At 35.3% G+C, this 22116-nt stretch overlaps 1 protein-coding gene across 1 annotated transcript; it reads left to right on the forward strand.

Annotated features, from left to right (window-relative positions):
• The first annotated feature begins 9435 nt into the window (after nt 1-9435).
• LOC112282331 (uncharacterized) lies at nt 9436-12010 on the forward strand. Its single transcript, XM_024519784.3, has 4 exons — nt 9436-9722; nt 9812-10067; nt 10533-10972; nt 11110-12010. The coding sequence occupies exons 1-4, from the start codon at nt 9436-9438 to the stop codon at nt 12005-12007; spliced, it is 1881 nt and encodes a 626-aa protein (XP_024375552.2). The 3' UTR covers nt 12008-12010.
• The last annotated feature ends 10106 nt before the right edge of the window (nt 12011-22116 follow it).

Raw genomic sequence — 22116 nt, forward strand, 5'->3', positions numbered from 1 at the left:
GCTGTCTTTTTACAAAGTGGGCTTCTAATTACTTTGTAGAGCCATAATTAGGTAAAACAAGATAGATTAAAAAAAACAAAGAATATAGAAATATATAAGAAGGAGTGAAGAATTTAATTTAGTAAAAATTACCTCAAGAAGACAAAAATTGATACTTGGAGAGGACCAATTGTTAACTTTGGTCGAAATCAGATCCTAAGGTACAAAACCATGCATCTATGGCAACTTTGAGATTCTTTTGAAGATTAAAGAATGAAGTTTGAGAGAAAATTGGATAGAATTTCTTTAAGTATTAGTTTTGAGTGATTTGAGTTCGTAATGACTTAGTAAGAGCTTTGCAAAGTCAAGATTAATTTGGGTGATTGTGGTTGTTGAGAAATATAAGAGAGTTGACTTTTTTTGCAATTTTGGAAGATTTGTAATACATCTATAAGTGAAAATTTGTGGATTTGTGGATATAACTGTGCTTGATGTGCATTATAAATTTAAGCTTGATTTTATAGTTAAGTTAAAGGTTATTAAAATTTAAGTGGGTTGGAGTTTCAAAAATTGGTTTTTTAGGCTCAATGAGGGTTTTAAGATCTTTAATAATTTGCTAGTTGGATTGGAGTGAAAGTTATGTATGTGAGTAGTAGACTTGATTTTCTATACATAAGTAAAATTTTAGAGCAATTAAATAGTGTAAGAAGGAGATATTGGTACTAAAATATCAATATTAAGGTTGGAAAAGGAGGCCAGCCAACACTGAAGTAGATTTTAGCATCAATCTTCAATTTGGTTAGTTTGATCTTCTTCAAAAATTTTGTGCATGTTGCCAACTTAGTTGATGAAAGGTGTATAAAATTTTAAGTAAAATCAATGATTTATTCAATAAATATTGAGTTTCTAAATTATCCTACGATTAGATTGAATTGATTAGATTTTGATTAGCATTTGTTTAGAATTTAGGATTTGATTAGGATTTATCTAGAACTGATTTAGAATTAGGATTTAGGATTTTTTTAGGATTTAATTAGGATTTGATTAGGATTTATCTAGGATTTGTTTAAAGTTTGATTAAGATTTGACTAAAGTTTGTCTACGATTTGTTTGGATTAGGATTTTGAATTTGATTAAGGTTTATCTAGGATTTATTTAGATTTGACTAGAATTTATTTAATATTTGACTAGAATTTGTTTAGAATTTGTTAGGATTTGACTAGGATTTTTCTAGAATTTATCTAGGATTTGATTAATATTTGACTAGGATTTGATTAGAATTCAATTAGGTTTTTTTTAGGATTTTTTTGTGTTCTATTTATAATTTATTTAAAATTTTAATTGGACTTGATCAATATTTGATTGTATTTTTTAATCTTTAATTATAATTTATATGTAATTCTATTAGATTTGTTAAGACTTTTTCTTGAAAATTTCTTTTATCTTCCACTACTAAGTGCTCGGTGCATTTTCAAGCAAGACTTCACATAATACAACATCAAGAAGAAGACAAGTGACACCTCTTCTTGTAGAAGTGGACAATAATAAAGAATTTGAAGTAGAAGAAGTCTTAAACTCAAGGCGATGCCCACATAGGTTAGAATATCTTGATCATTGGTGCGGATATGATATAAGTGAATGTACATGAGAGCCAGCAAAGAATCTTGCAAATGCAGCAAAGAAGGATTGGACTATGCCTCAAAAATCCTAAAATTCTTCAACTACTTTGTATTAATTATATCTCTTCTAATACTTCAAATTCAATGTAATAGTAATATTTACTTTTTATTCTCTATCAATCTTTTTATCGATTTTTCACATAAGTTAGTTCAACTTATTATAAATTTTTCTAAGTTCACATTTTATGGTACCCACAAAGTATTGATTTTGTATAAACTCATGTTTCAATTTGATGTGGTAGTTTTGTAGGTGTAGAGGTATTTTTATTAGAGAGAAAATAAATTAAAGACTAAATTTAAACTAGTCCTTACTTCAAAACATGCTTCTTAAATTAAAATAAAAAAATTATTCTTAAGTAACCTCTAGTACATACACATCATTTAAAGAATGTAGTTTGCTACAATCCATCAGTATTATAATTTCATTTCAATAGTCACAACCATACATAAGGTGGAGACACCTATTACAAACTAATAAATAGCTACTTTAGAGAATCTTTTTGAATTTATTTAATGGAATATTTTTTGGATGTTGAGAAAGAAGGTTAGTGAAACATTTGATTTTTTCATACTTTTGCATCAAAAGTTGGAATTTTCAAAGGTTGGCTCATCCTTCTCATCATGGCATTTTTGTGGCAACCTTCACGTTTGATTCGTTTGACTTAGTGGAAAAGATGTCTAATATGTCTCAAGGACAAGAACACGATAAAGAAAAATAAATGAATGAAACTTCTCTCAAAGAAAGATGATAAAATAAAAATAACTTAATATATATATTAAGAAAGAAACTGGAATGGCTATTGCCAAAAAGCCAAGAAAATTAAAGACCCTTAAAACTAGACTGGAAGCAAGAAAGGAGTTGAGAAGAGTGAAGAAGGCTTCACTCTTATCTTTATATATACTATCTAACTAGGGGCTACATGGTGACGTTCTATAGGACTTCTAATATGTGTTGACTTTGTAAGACACATGCCTTGACTTACAAGTCAAGTTTTTCTACGTGTGGGCTACATAGTTAGTTTCAAGCTAACAACATGTGTGGCACATGGCCAACTTGCTGACCACGTTTGTAATCCCAAAAAGTCAATTAAAGACACCTATAAAGTCAAAGTAGCATTTATAAAGCTTCTAAGAAGCTTCTATATGAAATACTATAGAATTAACTTACTTTTATCTATTTTTACTTACTTCTACCTATTTATACATGTAATTACTGGCTTACATGAGTATGTCCATGATATTATCCTCCTTTCTAGGAACGAGTTCTATGAGGAGCGGTCATCATATGTTGAGGAAATCTATGATGTGACGAATTATATTTGCTACATATTTTGATCTTTATTCTCATCAAAGATAATTGATAGAGCCTCTCAACCATCGGTAGTGTCCCATACCAGGGCAGGAAGACCATCCAATTATTTGATCGTTGTTGAGGCCTTCATAACTTCCTTTGAATAAAACATTTGGAACACCACCAGGAGTTGTTCCTACTTCTAGTAATATCACCAAACATCAAGAGTCCTTTTTATGGTCGTGATACCAAACGCGTTGTATTTTGCCATCTATTCGAGAAAGAACATGTCATTCTTGAAGATCTTCATCTCAATTGCATCATCTTGAAGGTTGTGACAATCGTAATATCTCGTCCGATAGGTGAGCAAATGAAGGCTCTTCAGTCAAATTCATTGGTTGTTGGTTCTCCATCTCTTGAACGTCACAACTATAAAGAAGCTACAAACATGGATTGAAAGTAGAATGTTATCTTGCCTAGATCTTGTTTCTTTTACAAAGAAGATTTTTATCTTGATTTTGATGGATGTCGTTGATGAAAAACCTCCACTGCCTTTGTTGCATGTGCAAGATTTTTTACTGGCTCCCATGTGCATTCACTAATATCATATCCGTGCCAATGGACAAGATATTCTAATTTATTTTGGCACCGCCTTGAATTTAAGACTTCTTTCCTTTCAAACTCTTCATTATTGTCCACTTCTATAGGAAGAGGTAGTGCTTGTCTTTTTCTTGATATGTCCATTCTCTTGTATGGTTCAAGAAGAGATACGTGGAATATTGGATGGATTTTTATTGACTCTAGTAGGTATAAACGATATGCAACTGAATTGATTTGTATAAAAATAAAAAATAGTCGAAGCCTTTGATAGTCCAACTTGTCACAAGGACGAGTGGTCTTGATATTGCAATAAAGTAACCATACCTTATCACCCATGTAGTATGGTGGTTGTTCATTTCGATAGACATCAGCATTGACCTTTTGTTGTTCTTGAGCTTCTTTTAACTATGCCTTCATTGTTGCATGTAGCTTTAATAAATGAATTGCCAAATCTTTCGTAGCAAGATTATCAACTTTTGAAAAGTCAAAAGTATCAAGTCATGGATGATAACCATAATTGATAAAAAAAAGGTGTTTATTTTGTAGAAGAATATACCTTGTTATTGTAAGCAAACTGTGCTAGTGGCAAAAGAGTTGTCCAATCATCTTATTGGTAGTTAATAGTACATCTGAAATATTGCTCCAAAACTTGATTAACACGCTCCATTTTTCCATCAGTTTGAGGATGGAATATTGAAGATAGTTTTATATCTATTTTTAGAATCTTAAAAAGAATCTACCAAAATCTTGATATAAATTGAGTTCCCTTATTTGATATAATATCCTTGGATAATCCATGATAGCGATAGATATTACGAAAAAAGAGCTTAGCTATTTCTTCACATAAAATAGATTTTATACATGGTACAAAATATGCCATCTTGATAAAACGATCTACTATCACGAATATAGAGTCATAAGAACTTGAGATTGGAAGATCCGTGATGAAATCCATAGAAGTAGAAGACCATGGTGGTTCTGGAATGGGTAATGGCTGAAGAAGTCTATAAGGTCAATGACAAGGAGTTTTTGATCTTGAACAAATACCACAAGATTGTACAAAATCTTTGACTGATTTCCACATTTGTGGCCACCAAAAGTTCTTGGATATTAGTTCCAAAGTTTTATTGTATCCAAAATGTCCTGCTGTTGGAAAGGCATGACGAGCTTGAAAAACATGTAATCAAACTTCATCTTCTGGAACATATAGGGGTCCCTCAAAATATAGTAGATTATTCTTGAATTCAAACTTGGAAGTATCATGAGACTTTGAAGGATTTTCCTTAATATCATGAATAAGAGGATCAGAAGACATACTTGACTAAACTTGCTTAATGAAAGTTGAATCAACAGTTAGTGTTGATTTCATTGTTTGAAGATGAAGATGCTTTGGCTTTAAGAGAAGTAGCTGTTGTTGATCAAAAGCAACATCTCCTTCCTTTGGTGCAAGATAAGATCATCTAAAAAATGTATATAACAAACCTTGTTATTTTTCTAGGCAATAAGTGATCTTGAATTCGAATCTTAACAAAGATATACTCCAACGGGCTTGGCAACGATTCAAAACATATGCTGACATAAAATATTCAAGGTTCTTGTAATCTATATACACTGTGACTAGGCTAGAAGCACCTTCTAGATAATGGCCCCATTCTTTAAATGAATCCACGATTGCAAGAAGTTCTTTATCGAGGATCTCATAGTTGATCTCGGCTGCTGAAAAGTTTTTAGAATGAAAAGCTATTGGATGAAGTTTATTATCTATTCTCATTTAAGACAATACGACACCAAAAGCAAAGTCAGATGCATCTGTTTCCATAAAAAATGGCTTAGAAAAATGGACGTGATATAAGATTGGTATAGAAATAGAGGCTGTCTTTAAAGCTTCAAATGCTACTTCTGCTTCTTGATTCCATTGAAGTTTATCTTTGCAAGTCAAACGTGTAAGTGGAGTTGCAACTTGAGAAAAGTCTTTGATGATGATTTGATAGGAATTGACAAATCTCAAAAAACATTGGACATCTCTTACCATTTTTGGGATCTTCCAATCTATAATAGTTTGAACTTTCTTAGGATCCATCATAAGTCCATCACTTGAAATGATATATCGTAAAAAGTCGACTTGAGTAGTGTGAAATATACACTTTTCTATTTTGGTATAGAGTCCCACATCTCTTAGTTTTTGTAATACTTGGCGAACATGAAGTTCATATTCTTTTGAGTTCTTAGAATAGATTAAGATGTCATCTAGATAACAAACAACAAAATCATCTAAAAACTCTTGAAAGACATCATTCATTAGATGTTGGAATGCTGTTGGTACATTTCTAAGTCCAAAAGGCATGACGTTGTATTCAAAATGTCCATACTTTGTTCGAAACGTAGTCTTCCATTCATCTCCTTTTTTTATGCGTAGCAGATTGCATGTTTCCTATAGATCTATTTTTGTATAGATCTTAGCTTGATTCAATTGATCAAGAAGTCCAGATATCAAAGGTAGCAGGTACCTATTTTTTATAGTGATTTTGTTGAGTCCTCGATAATCAACACACATCCACAATGATCCATTTTTTTTCTTTACAAATAAAATTGGAACTCCTTCTGGAGATTTGGAATGGCATATGAAGTTCTTGGCCAAATTTTCTTCAATATACTCCTTGAGTTTAGCCAACTTATTTTGAGATAAATTATAGATTGGTCCAAATGGCAATTGTGCTCCTTCTTGAAGGTTAATTCAGCAGTCATAGGAATAATGTTCTAGAAGAGTATTCGAATTCTTTTTTTCAATTACATCTTGAAAATCTTGATATTGGCTTGGAATGCGACTTGGAGTCTTTCCACCAATAGGAACAAGTGTGGCATAAATGACACAAGGTGATCCTTCTTTTGCAACATGCAAGAAAGCTCTTGCACCTACAAATATAAGTTTAATTATACTTGACTTATGACTTTCTACTTGATTAACTACACTCTTAGTTATACTTTCAGAAAAGTCAAAACTACAAGAAGTCTAATCTATTTTAGGATTATATTTTTCTAGCCATGATAAATCTAAAATGAGTGGATTAAAAGGAGATTTAATGATATTAAATATTATAAAACTACTATGACCATTAGTTGCTATTTCTATAGGAAGGATTTCATGAGTAACATCTCTTGAAGACAACAGACGACCATCTATGACTTCTACATGAACAAATTTAGTTTTCTTTACTAAAAATATGCTATATCTTTTAGCAAATTTTTCATCTAAGAAACATATTGAGGCTCCTGAATCTAGCAAGGCAGAGGCTTTGAGATGTTTAGGTCCTAGAATAATATTTATTGTAAAACATGGAGAGGGTTTTGAGGAGAGGATAGGACCTTCACTAGGCGTTGTACAAGGTTCTACTCGCATGGTTCCTATTGTAGCTGGATAAATTCGTTTTTCGACATGCTATCTCCATTGATTGCCATACTCCTCATTTTATGGTTGCATAATTTGTTTGGGCAATGTTGAGCAGTGTGCTTAGGTTCTCCACAATATAAGTACAAACTTTCTTGACGAGGACGAGTCTTTTCTAGCTTAGTAAGAGGTTTGAAATGTAGTGCATCAATTTGCATATCCTCTACTTTCGAATGTATGTGTTGAAGAGATGTTGGTGTTGCTATTGAATTATAGTTACGTTGAGGTCTACTTATATGGTTCTCAGATCGAAATTCAAAAATGTGATTGTCGCACTTCACAGCAAAGTCAATTGCTTGACTCATTGTTTGAGGATCAGGTAAGTTGAGCATTAGTTTTTTTTACTTCATATTGTAATCTGTAGAGAAATTGGCTAATGAAAGCAGCATCATCCCACTTGATATCAATTGCAAGTTGTACAAATTGTGAAGCATACAATGTTAATGATCTATTATCTTGTCATAAAATATGGATCTTATTGGTTGCAACACGAATTACATCATGTTCTCCATACATGGATCGAAACTCTACCAGAAAAGCCTCTAGATTATCCAATATTAGATCTCATCATTCAAAAAAAGATAAAAACTATGATAATATTGAATCTAAAAAAAGCATATTAATGAATCTAACTTGTGATCTTGGAGTTGGATAGCTTTGGAATTGAAGTTCAATCACAAGTTTTATTTGATTGATAAATCCTCTAAACTTTGATCTAGTGCCATCAAATTTCATGGATAGGGCAATTCTTGGTTCTCTAACACTGGAAAGGAGTTTCGCCATAGGAGAAGGGACATGATTTGGTGCAGATGTTGAAGCAGATCCAATCATTTCTATAACTTTACTTCCTGTCAATCTTGTTGCTTCCTATGGTGGTAAATTGAGTTGATGCATCGTAAGCATTAAGTCCTTCAATTGCTCTTGCATTTGTGCCATTGTGCTCTTCATTTCAGTAAGTTTTGTCATAATAATACTTAGAAAAGAGAAGATGTCTAATATCGCTCAAGATAAATAGAAGGGAGGACTTGAGAACAAAGAAAATACTAGGAACAATATCAGTTTAGAAGTGGATAATCCGCAACTTCTAATATGCATATGCCTTATCAAGAAAAAGGAGTAATCCACTCTTAATCAAGATTAGACAAAACTTTGATATTGTAAGTGTATTCTTATCAATCTGTCAAGGATAAGAACATGATAAAGATAAATAAACGAATGAAACTTCTCTCAAAGCAAGATGACAAAATAAAAATAACTTGATATATATATTAAGAAAGAAACTGGAATGGCTATTGCCAAAAAGTCAAGAAAACTAAAAACCCTTGAAACTAGACTGGAAGCAAGAAAAGAGTTGACAAGAGTGAAGAAGGCTTCACTCTTGACTTTATATATACTATCTAACTAGGGGCTACGTGGTGACATTCTATAGGACCTCCAATATGTGTTGACTTTGTAGGATACATGCTTTGACTTACAACGCAAGTTTTTCTACGTATGGGCCACATAGTTAGCTTGGTCTTCAAGCTAACAACATGTGTGGCACATGGCCAACTTGTTGACCATGTTTCTAATCCAAAAAGTCAATTAAAGACACCTATAAAGTCAAAGTAGCATCTATGAAGCTTTTAGGAAGCTTTCGTATGAAATACTATAGAATTAACTTACTTTTATATACTTTTACTTACTTCTACCTATTTATATATGTAATAATTGGCTTACATGAGTATGTTCGTGACAATGTCTGTCTGTATTTGACAAACATGGATATGAAAACTACTTGTCTATCTAGTTAAACAACTCAATATAAGTATCCGTGAATAATGTGATTTAATTTAGTACTTCTCTTTTTAAAAAAATTTAAAAATTAGAATACAAAACCTTATAAAGTTCTTTGCCTAACCCCACCTCCCATGAATCCAGTAGTGATCTATAACAAACATTGAAACATAATACACACCCCTTACTAAGAAGCGTTTGAATTATGAAAAAACTACTTGGAACTGCTTGAATTGTGCTATCAGTCCTTTGAGATCCCCTTTGCTAGCTCCGGAGTTTCATTGATCGAAGCTGCAGATTGCTACTCGGGCTCCGGAGTTTCATTGATCGAAGCTGCAGATTGCTACTCGGGCTCTGCAAGCTCATTCCGCTAGCGATAGTAGTTGTTTGTAGCGAATGATCAGTCGTCCTTCTACTGGTGCCGACCATTCGATCGGACCTTGGAGTGAACATGTCACGTGTTTCTGCATTTGAAAACGAAGCTTTCTGTTGCAGTGTAGATCTCGATCCAAGTAGCTTACTGTGGTGTGGGGCTGGTGGAGTGTTAACGCATCGTCACTTTAAGCTGAATTGCAGAGTTATAGCAAAATGAGTGAATTGATTTGATAACGGAGTTCGACAACATTAACTACTGTTGCGAAATTCTTATGTCTGGTATGTGAAAGATGGGATTTGAGGAAGTTTTGGATGGTGTGGTCACCAAGGTATTAGAGCGTGTTGACAAGCAGCTGGGGACGAACGAGGCGAATAAGATATTGGCAAAAGAAGTGGAGGCGTTGGTAGCGTGTGCAGTGCGCGCCGTGAAATCGACCTATGAGGACTTGCAAGAGGTACTGGCCATGCTGGTGGACAGCGTGTATTATCGCGACCATAGCGGTATCGACTGGAACCCGATGGTCAAACAGCTTTTCGAACGGGAATACAAAGTGGACGTTTGGACGGAGTGGAAGCGGTCCTGGGGAGGGTAGCGGCGCGCTGGAACATCCCATCGTTCCACGACTGCTGCCGCCTGGCACTGTTCAATGCGAGTGTATCGCACAGCAAGGTCATCAGCACCGACCACTTAGTGGACATTTTCCTGCAGTACTGCCTCGTGTTCCTGCTCTACGACCTGCTCTTCGACGCGCCGGACGACGATCTGCTGGAGGGCTACGGCATCCACCGCAGCGAGCGCGAGAGTACGGATCGCATCCGGGCGTGCCTCAACAGGCTGACCGGCATTTTCTGCCAAGCGCTGCCACTGGACAACATCTGCAAGAATAATTTTTATCCAATGAACCAAGAACAGCATATGTGGGTATCATCTTGGATGGGATATACTTTGTACTTGGCCATGGTTTAATGGCTAAATCAGTCATACATCCACATGGTAGGTGCGTAAAAGACCTGATCGCATTCAAATTAACAAAACAAACAAAACAGAACTGATAAAAAGACCTGGTCGCATTCAAATCAACAAAACATACAAAACAAATCTGAAAAAAAAATCCTGGTCGCATTCAAATTTACAAAACAAACAAAACAAAACTGATTAAAAGACCTGGTCGCATTCAAATTAACAAAACAAACAAAACAAAATTGATAAAAAGACACAATAAATATGGTAACTATCAACAATCTACGAATGAGTATATAATACTTTGGAATAGTTTGGAGTTGTCCTCCACATTTTGTCTTTCCAAACTTTGTCAAATCCTCCATGTTGTTGGGAGCGGAGATACAGTAAAGCTAGGGTAGAACAAAGCTGCTCTTTCGTACAAAGCTCATCGCTTACAAATGCTATGCTGGCGCACTGCACGTCCAGTTTGTTCTGGACGCGGTTGGCAAGCATCAGCGAGGAGGAGGAGAAAGATGCCGGGATCAAGCACTTCGTTCGCCATCACCGCAACCCCAACGCGTCCGCCCCCAGCCTCGTTATCACCATCCGCGATACCAAGCTCAGCAGAAGTCAAGACTTCAAGACCAACATCACTATCTGCATGTCAACCCTCCGCTTCGACCCTCGCTTCAAGAAGGACATGGACCTCGTCAAGAAGATCATCGTGAGTTTGCGAAATGGCAGCGGGGCTATGATGGCAACTCCGAGTCGTCTGATACTGAACTTGCTTCCCAGAGCGTGGGTCCTCCTACTGTGCGCCAAGCTTTCTTTTGCGAGGTGTGCAAGATGAAACCCACAGTCGGTCCACGTTACAAATCCAACAAGTAAGCACCTCATATCCCGTTATAATATTGTTATCCCCTTGAATCCCGTTGTGTATTTTCATTTCCCCGCTTGCGATGATCGACGCGAGGTGGATGAACAACGTTTACTCAAAATGCATGTCCACAAATCTCTGCAGGGAAGAGAACTACTTGTGTCAGAAATGCTTCCTAGAGCATGGAAGTAGCCAAGTTTATAGTAAGATTGACAAACCACTTAGGAAGTCGGAACCGGAGCGAGGACGCCTACACCCAGGTGGCTACGATGATGCCGAGTCCTCCGAGTCTAAACCTGAACTCTCTTTTTCTGAAGAGGGTTGTTCAAATTTTCCTGCTGTGCCATATCGAGGAGTTTCGCTGAAAGATTACACGAAGATTGACAAGCCACTGGAGAGCAGTTCGAGCAGTTCGAGCAGCTCGGCAACGGAAGGTGACATATACATCACGGGACACTCGCTGGGCGCCGCGCTAGCGCTGCTAATCGGGAAAACGCTGGCGGCCGAGGAGAACCAGCGGTACCACGTTCACTGCTTCAATCCGCCGTTCTGGACGATCGTGCTGCTGATTACGGAGGGGATACGTCTAGACAAAGTGAGAGACAAAGCGAAAGAGGTGCTGGGGGAATATTCGCTGGAGCGTCTCATTAAGGCGGCCCCCCACATGATGAACTTGATGAAGTTGACATTGGCGGCAATATATTATGGGGAACAGTTGGTGGAGGAGATAAAGCATTTCAAGGACTTAATCGATTGGGTGCCAGTGTTGTACATCAATAAGCATGATTCCATTTGCTGCAAGCTCCCGAAGCATTATAAGCAGAAGCAAAAACTAAATGAGGGATTTGAAGTCCGCTCGCAAGCTTTGATTTCGAAAGTTTTCGGACACGAGGCTTTGTTTTCGCCGCTGGTGCCGTCCGTCGACATGCGCATTAGCAAGCAGCCGAACAAGCCCCACGATCTCAAAAATTGGTATCGGGAGCCTGCCATCGACAAGTGTCGGCGGTATCGATTGCTCTCCGGCGTTTCTTACACAACCTAATATGTGGATGTATGACTGTGATTTAGCCATTAAACCATGGCCAAGTACAAAGTGTATCCCATCCAAGATGATACCCACATATGCTGTTCGTGGTTCATTGGATAAAAATTATTCTTGCAGATGTTGACCGGCAGCAGCGCTTGGCAGAAAATGCCGGTCAGCCTGTTGAGGCACGCCTGGACGCGGTCCATACTCTCGCGCTCGCTGCGGTGGATGCCGTAGCCCTCCAGCAGATCGTCGTCCGGCGCGTCGAAGAGCAGGTCGTAGAGCAGGAACACGAGGCAGTACTGCAGGAAAATGTCCACTAAGTGGTTGGTGCTGATGACCTTGCTGTGCGATACGCTCGCCATGAACAGTGCCAGGCGGCAGCAGTCGTGGCACGATGGGATGTTCCAGCGTGCCGCTACCCTCGCCAGCTCCGCTTCCACTTCGTTCAGGTGCACCGTCTGGTGGAACAGCCGCATCCCCTAGATGGCTAGCGATGCGTACAGCGGCGGAAGCTCGTCCTCCATCTCCACACCACAGTTCGAGGCTGCTAGTACGTCCGCATTCGACCCCATCGCTTGCGAGCCAGCTTACCAGTGTGCACAAATAGTTGCACTGTGGAGTGCTGCAGTCTAGATGATCGATCAAGGCTGCATGATTGGAACTGAGACCGACGTGATTGCGATCGATGCGACGTTCGAGCGAACTTTATGTATTCTATCATTTGATGTCCGATTAATATTTGGCACGTCAGAAAATTTACTCGTGTATTCGTATTGACTGTCAATATTCAATATTGTCTTCTCAATGTATACAAGTTTTTAATCATATTAATCAAGCAGATCAATCGATCTTCCTATTTCCGGTCCTTTAATCTGGAGCCTGGGTTTAATTATAAAAATTACATGCATATATGACAATGCATGTATTACTGTATGTTACTTGTGGTTGATATTCCCATGGCTGGTCCTCTAAGCTTGGTTTAATTATATCACGTACATCTTTACTCAATTAGGCCAGGGATTGGCTTCATTCATCAGTTCTAGCTTTACAGCAACTCAGATTAAAAGCAAGAAGTGCTGCATGCACCGCGCGGCCTCATGTACCCTTCCGTCCGCAGTCGAATGAACATGGAATTGATTGTCGCAACTTGGGGACCTTGAAATATTGCTGCTGATGATATTGTCTTGTACATATCGATCTTGTTGTCATCAATGTTTGGACCAACCTATACATGACGTCAAGGTAACGAGGGGTAGTTTTGTTTGTTCTTTGCCCTGGTCCGTGGTGACCTCAGGGTGATGGAATTTGTGGCATGTTTGTCTTTTGATCTGGGCCCTGGTGACCTTTGGCTGACGTGGGGTGATTCTGTTTGTACTTGGCAGTGGAGATGACTCGGATCATCCACCGCTTGTTTATGTAGTAGTGCTTCCACGTACTAAAACTTTTTCTTCAAGACAACAACCAAATATAGTGAACAAAAAGCTCCAAAACCACTTTTGCTGCATTTTTACCCACATGTTCTATCCTAGGAGCACTTAGGGGTTAATAAAATTTTAGGATTTTTTTTTTGTTGGCATTTCTTTATGTTTTCTAGTATACACATTATAGCCTTTTCATGTATGGACATCAGAGCACCTTCTATTAAGGTAAATAAATAATTAAATTGTTCTAATTTACACATGCAAAAATGTTTTGAGTAGATTATTCTTTATAGATGAGATTTTTCTAGATTTTAAGCAAGGCAAACATTTAATATCTTTATTAAGTAATTATTGTGGATTTTAAGAAAATTCTTTAAAGAGATGAAAATTTCGGCACATAACTTGTGCAAGTGGTAACATTTTCCAGCATACTCATAATGTTATGATAGTTTTTTTAAAAAAAAACTTAAATTGAAGCTAGATTAGCTGTATAGATTATTAATTTATTGGCTTTAAAATAAAAATTATTAAATATTTAGGTTTAAATAAAAAATCATATTATATACTAAAAATATTTTAAATTTGATAAATATCAATTTTAATATATTATAGGTGAATTTTTTAAAGTTACAAAATAAAATACTTCTTAGTTACACTCTATAAATTCTATGACTATATAAACTTTACTTTTTCATTAAATATATCTATCTGTAGATAATAGAATTAACTCTTACATATACATTCACAAGTCTCAAGTAGTGATGGCAACGAGGCATGTTTTTTTTCATTAATTTTATTGCAAAAAATCTTTTGAACAATTTAACGTTAAGGTAAGGAGATACTCTAATTACTTTTGCTAATCAATCAATTTCAAGATGCTCAATTTTTGCAAAATTATACCTAGTGCAAATCCTAATTTTACATATGTATAAAATGGATCTAAGTCAAAACTTGTTGTCCATGTATCATGGATTCTTTTTTTTTGGCTTTATCATCATTTTTTCAATTCAAAATACATTTCTCAAGTCCAAACTGATAGCTATTAGTCATATATGATTATTATTTACAATCTCATGGAACAGAGATGGAAAAATTTGCTCTTTGAGTTTTTAGAGTTATCTTCACAAGTAATGTCCTATTTTTTCATTCTTTCCATGTATCGGTTGCCTTCACTTGCATTCTGTACCACATGAGACATGTCATAGATTCAATTTAAGGATTCAATATTGTGAGAATGCACAAGTATTAGAGTGTGTGCTTTGTTCATGCTAACAAAATATTTTAATTTGTAAAAATATGGAGAATTGAAAACCGACTTGATTATGACAAAGCATCATCTGCTGACAAATTTGGTAGGATATTTTAGTTGTAGTTGCTATTGCTAACATCAGATCTGTCCTTGAAGATCAGTGTATATATTGGATGAAGTGTCCGTTTGTGGTAAAGCTTAACTAATGTGGTGTTAGCTTTGTTCGTTTAAACTATGGCTCTCATTTTTCTTTTCTTTTTTTTTTCTTTTTTTTTTTTCATCAATATATGTATATGTTTTTATTTTTTATTTTGTTTTTTTTTGTTTTTTTTTTTTTTTTTTCTCTTGTCTTCAGGTCATGTCGAGAAGATTTGGTATAATGCAAATTTGTGGAATAAGGAATACATTCATCTCATGCTCATTAGCAACACAGCGACTAATATCTAAATAATAAATATGAACTGCTCTAGACAAGGTTTGTTTTAACATATCTTGAAAGACTATTCTCTTTTATCAGTGGTATTCAATCATTGTGAGTATTATATTGTGGTGATTACCAAAGCTTATTGAATGCATTTTGTATTTGATTGTTTTCACAAATTAGGATTTTCAATTGATCCAAGAGAGAGATTAATGTCAACACCATCATCAACAACATATTTAAAGAGATTCAATTTGGAAATACGGTATGTATTGTGTATGAATTGAAGTACTTGGATTTTTTTTTAGTTCAAATTAGGCATGCATGCATGTGTGCTATTTGATTAAGGTAGCACAGTTTTTTGTACTGCCGGCGAATAGAAGTATTTTTCTAGCAGTGCTATTGTCTCACCACCATAAATATTATTATTTAAAATGAAGTCATTTTCAGCAGCTCCAATTGAAAAAATTGATCTCACACAGAATGCAAAACATGGACAGAGGAGACCTTGCTATAAGGTGAATTAGATGGATCCAGTCAAAAATTTACAATTGATTCGTGGACTCACATTTGGCATTGATGGAGTACTAATACGGATGTTGAAAAGAATCTTGTATTTTTGTAGATATGTAGCCAAACTAGATTTACTATAGAATGTATTGTGATGAACTTAAGAGTAATATTTTAAAAAAATTCATGAAGACAAGAAAAAAAAAAAAAAAAAAAAAAAAAAAAACCTAAAATATAATAATAAAACTTACAACTACATGCATTAAACTAAAATATTATAATAAATAAAATAAAATATTGAATGCATGTAGTTGTAATTTTGGAACTTCTATTGTCATTAATGTTTTCTTAATCATTTTAATGCATAGCTTCCATTAACATCATGTGTTCTGTATTTTCTTTGGCTTCTTTCTATTTTTATGTATCTCATGACACCGATAGAGAAGAAAAATGCTCTTGCTATTGTTGTCCATTATACAAGTCTACATGTATAATTAGGTGGTTGAAAAACATGGAGGTGGTTAGATGGCAAATTGAATGTGTGTGTAGCATAGAAATTGAGAGGTGGGGGTGCAATTAGAAACATGTCAATGTGATGCAGTATATAGAAGGATTGAGGAGGTATAGGATGGATGTTTGATGTATTAGCAACTTTGCGATCATGGAAGCTCAGAGAATCTAGAGCATTGCCGTGTTATAACACGACCATATGGTGATTGATAATAATATGGATCTTATTATAGAAGAGCCAAGTTAAAAAAAAAAGTAAAAAAATATGGATAAAAGATAAGAAGGTAGTAAAACTTTTAGTAGTAATGCTGCCTTTTTAGAAAAAAATAGCTTCTACTTACTTTGTAGGACCAAAAATAAAGCAAAATAAAGTAGATTGGAAAAATAAATGATATAGCCATCTTTAGGAGAGAGTTGAGAGTAAATTCTAGCAAAAAATACCTAGAAAAACTAGATATTGATACCCAAAGAGGGCCGGTTATCAACCTGTGTCGAAATCAGATCCTAAGGCACAAAATTGAGTACCTACGGCAACTCGGGGATTCTTTGGCAGATCGGAGAAAGGGATTTGATAGAAGATTGGATAAGATTTTTATAAGCATTAGTTTTGGGTGATTTGGATCTGTATTGACTTTGTAAGAGCTTTGCAAATTCAAGATTTGTTTTGGATGACTTGGATTTTGTAAAATAAAATAGGGTTTACGTTTTGGATGATTTTAAGAATTTGGTAATAGTTCTATAGATGAAATTTTTTTAATTAGTGGTTATAAATGTATTCAATATGTTTTGTGAATTTTAGCTTGATCTAATGGTTGAATTGAGGATTATTGAGGTTTAAGTGAGTCAAGGACTCAGAAAGTAGAATTGTAGGTTCAGTGAGGGTTTTTAAGATTTCTTGCAATCTACTTATTGGATTGGAGTGAAATTTATGTGAGAGAATATTAGACTTGTTTTTCTATGTATATGAAAATTTTGAGATCAGTTGAATGATGAAAAAAAGAAACATTGGCTCCAGAAGATTGGCATCAAGGTTGGAGAAGGAGGCCAACCAATACTTGAACACGTTTTTGAGGTTATCACCTATTTGATTATTTCAATCCTTTTCAAAAAAAATTTACTTGTTTTCAACTTAGTTTTTAAGAAGTATACAAAATTTGAGTTAAGATCAATGATTCATTCATTAGTTATTAAGGTTTAAATCTGTTATAGAAATTACTAGGATTTAGTTAGGATTTGGTTTAGGATTTAGAGTTTGGTTAGGGTTTGATTAGATTTTGGTTTAGGATTTGATTGGAATTTTGTTTAGAATTTGTTTAGTATTTGATTTAGGATTTAGGGTTTGATTCAAGGTTTAGGGTTTGGTTCAAGGTTTAGGGTTTGATTTAGGATTTAGGGATTGGTTTAGGGTTTAAGGATTTGTTAGAGTTTGATTTAGGATTTAAGATTTTATTAGGATTTGTTTAGGATTTAAGATTTAATTAGTTTAGCCTAAAGTTTGAATGAAGTCCAATAGGATTTCAACTAAGATTAAATTAAGATTGAATTGAGATGTATTTGAAATATATTTATGATCATTTTAATATTTCTTTAAGATTTTTTATTGTTTCTTTAAAATTTCTGTGAGGTTTCTTTGAATTTGATTAAAGCTTGCTTAGCATTATTATGGTCTAATTAGAGTTTAGTTAGTATTCTATTAGAATTAGGATTTTTTTGTTGCAACTTCTATTCTACCTTTCACAGCTAAGTGCCGGGAGCATTCTCAAGCAAGACTTCATATATTACAACAACGTGCCCTATAAGGCCATGCCCAATAGACTTCAAGGAGGCTACCTGAGGCCATATTAGGGATTAGGATTTCTCTTTCGAAGTCATTTGAGCTTAGGAGGCTAGGATCAGCAAGTTCAGGATTTTGTGTATAATTTGGATGAAGAGTTTGTGTGAATTCGAGTTTTTATGAAGGAGATATAGGTGTTCAAAGTTAAGGTGTCAAATTTGTATCTATTGTCACTCTTTGAAGCATAACATATGCGTACGGAGAGCAATAAAAGATCAGCGACTGGAATTGGAGAGAAGACTTTCTTGACTATACTTTACATATATTTTTTGATGAATTCTAAATCTAGATAAAGGAGTTATAGGGCGTTGAAGACAGCACATGTAATTTGAAGGCAGTAAGTGAGTCATTTTATTGATAGTAATGGTTGGAGCCATATCTTAAATTTCTAGACGAATTTTTAGCTCAAAATTTCTATAAATGTGAGTTATTAGGTTGAAAAGCTATATATTAAAGTTTCATGGTATTTGAGTACTTAATTTGTGAGATATGAAGAAAATAGCTTACAAGTGTATGTAAGCTAGGGTTTAAAGCTACTATTAGGATTTTAGTGATATCTCAAGATTCGTAATGAATTTGCAGTTGAATTTTTTTGTGGTAGCTTTTGAAAGTATATGAGTACTTCAAGTAAAATTTAGGATTGTTTGGACAATCCGATCGTGAGATATGAGTTGTTGAAGTTTGAGAAACATTTCTCAAAAGGATATATAAGGTTTTAAGATACTTTATCATACATTTGAGTGTTTTTTTGGCACTTGGGCTTATATATTGATGTAATTGCCCAAAAAGAAAAAAATATTTTATATATAAACTTGGTATTTTAATACCTTAAACTTGATTGAGTATTTAGTGGCAACCAGAAGCCTAGTGCTTTCTTGAGGCAAACTCTCTCTATCCCGACATATTGGTGTTTCCATTGAAAGAGCCTTAAGATACTAATTATCTCAATAAGTTAAGATGGAGGATCAAATCCCTTGGTTTGTATTACAAGGTGGGATGGGTACCCATGATTTATTTAGGGCATTTATCCAATTTATGGAAGAAAGGCAATATGTGCATAGAGAGGATAGGAATACCACTAAAGCTTTACAAGTAGTGGTGGATAAAATTGAAAGATTTGATGGCAAGAACATCACTAAGTTCCTCAGGGTTTGTACATGTGAAATGGAAGTATATTAAGTTTCAAAAAAGAAGATGATTACTACCTTTGATTTAGCAATGGTACCAGAAATTAGAGGGAGGATACAAGAGTTGCATAGTGAGACTATATCATGGAAGAAATTTGAAGAACTCTTGAAAGATAAATTTTTTGAGGAAGATTGAGAAAGAATGACAAAAAAGACTTTTTTTGGAGAGAATTGAGCAAAGGCTAAGAAATCAAATGGCTCCAAATGAATTAATTAAGGAATTTGAGACTAAGTTTGGACAATTGCTATGACAAGAGAAGCAGCTCTTGGAAACAAGGAAAATTGGATTATTCTTATAAGCAGTTGATGAATACTTGGAGGATAAGTTGCTCTTTTATCTAGCAAATAAGACATTTGAGAGTGGTTTTATAAATAATTCGAAGCTAGTAAAAGAGACAATGGAACTTTTGGCTAAACAATAGAAGATTAAGACTCGTGGTTTAATATCGAGATTGAAACCAATGCCTACATCTCAAAATCAAGTGCTACCTCAAAAGATGATCAAGATTATGAAAGATGATATTGTTGAAGAATTAATTAAGGGCATACGGAATTTGAAGGTAGAAATGACTGAGTTGAAAAAATCTCAGATAGCAAACTCATCAAAGAATACTGAAGGCTCAAAGGAATTTGTGGAGAAATGTATGTGGTATAATAATTCAAATCATAAGCATGGTGAGTGTGACAACTATAAGACTACAATCAAAGATGGTATTATATATTTCAAAGAGGGTAGGATAAGACTTACAAGATCAAGTTTTAGGATCAAAAATCTCTGAGCTTATGTTACTTGCTGCAGCATCGCTTGTAACGACATCTCAGATTGCACAAAATCTAACATCAAATCACGCACTAATGATCTCGCATTTGTCCCCCATTTCTTTGCTAAATTGAGTAATGGCGGATGTGACTCCAATGGAGATAGCAGAAGGCTCAGCGGTAGAGAGTATTGCACCTGCCTAACTAGTGTTGACCTATGTGACGAATTTTGCCATGCCACATACCCTATACTTGAGTGGGCCTAGCTCGAGTACCTCAACAAGTAGCTCAGACCGCGACCTCCTGATGCTCCTTCCTTAGACATGATCTTCTCCTCAAATGCCTCATCATAGCTCGTTGTTGCATCAGCTCGCAGTGACCCATCGTAACCCTCTCCGTTTTGACCTTCCATCGTCGCTGTCTATGCTGCCATGGATAGCAACAACAACTGCTCCAGCAGATACACAATAAAATACACACAACGATGACAATTCTACCCATCTTTACACGATTGTATTTGGTATCAAGCTAGATGCAGCTAGCACTCGAACACTCCATGCGTAAACTTGCACGCATCACCTCTCATATTACCTTGCTTCCTTGAATATCCTATCCCATAAGATATCCTACCTCCCTCGATACCTATCTCCCAAGATATTCTACCTTCTTCAATATCCTATCTTTCTCAATACCTTGCATCCTTCTTACCTTGCATCCCTTGATACCTTGCCTCACAAGATATCTTTCATCACTTGATACCTTGTTTCTTCGATACCTTGCTCTCTACATACCATGACCTTAGTTACATTGTCCCTTCGATATCCTACCTCACGTTACATTGTCTCTTCAATGTCGTGCCTCTTAAGATATTCTACCTCCACAATATTCTGTCTTCAATATCCTACCTCTAAGAATATACTATCTTAAGATATCCAGGTGTACGATATCCTTCACTTGATACCTCGTTTCTAGATACCCTGCCTCCCTCGATATCCTTCTTGCCACAATACCTTGATTGTTTTAATATCCTCCTTCCTTCAATACCCTACTTCACATGTTACCCTACTTTCCTCGATATGTGCCTCTGAAGATATTCTACCTTCTTAAATACCTTGCCTCCATTATACCCTGCGTCATTTAATATCGTGCCTCACAGATATCTTGCATTTTTTGATTCCTTGCCTCCGTCAATACACTGCCTTCATATATATCCTACCTCCATATATGCCCTGCCACCCTCGATATCCTACCTCCTATATTCTTTTCTCTTTGTCTAATCTATATTCTCCTCACAAACTTCAATTCATAATCAAAACAAATGTTAACTCTCATTCTTGAAAAAGGAAGAGAAAGGTGTCTCATAAATACTTGCAAATGTATAATTCCACTTAGATTATTCAATAGAATGATTGCAAACTAGATCTCAAGAATCACAATTATTAAAAATATGATATAAGACAAAGAAAATTATGAAACATTTCAAGAGAGAATCCATACCTAGTATCTAAGATATGAGTCATTCATCCTCCTCTAACTTCCTAGTGTTGTACTATTCATCTCAATCCCTTATTGCTCACAACCACCAACACAACTTGCTATACTCCATATGCAATCACTCCTTTCTTTTGCAGTCACTCCTCCTGTAGGGAGTTCCCATAATTCAAGCCAAATGCTCCACAATGACCATTCTAATCTGGCTCTCCATTTGTAGTATGTGGGATTAGCATGGAACAGTGCCATGCCACACCTCTCTCTTCCTTAGACCATTGCAATCACTTCTTCACTAGGATACATGCGTGCACCTTGATCTAAGAAAAACGCCCCAAGGCGCTCGTTCTCTTCTCTCTCTACATGAAATTTGCGTAAGATAGCACCATACTGTGCCTCTCCTCCTCTCCCTTCTTTAGACCACTACAAGCACTCTTTGTGCAAGGTGCATGTCTACACCTTGATTCAGAACAAATCGATCTAAGATAAACCCCTCGCAATGTTCCTCCCTCAAAAACTCAATTTTATCAAAGTCTTGAAATTTTTTCTAAAAATTCATAAAAAAATTCTAAATAAATTATAAAAAATCGTATAATATTTCTATAATACTAATATCTATATGAAGCTATATTTTCCTATCTTGGTGATTTTTTTATAGTAATAAAATAAATTTAAATCAACTAAAAATCTTATTTTTTATATAATTAGGTAAAAAGATATGAAGTTCTTTTTCATGCTTCTT

Source organism: Physcomitrium patens, chromosome 5 (assembly GCF_059467195.1).
Source record: "Physcomitrium patens ecotype Gransden chromosome 5, ASM5946719v1, whole genome shotgun sequence".
Classification (NCBI taxonomy): domain Eukaryota; kingdom Viridiplantae; phylum Streptophyta; class Bryopsida; order Funariales; family Funariaceae; genus Physcomitrium; species Physcomitrium patens.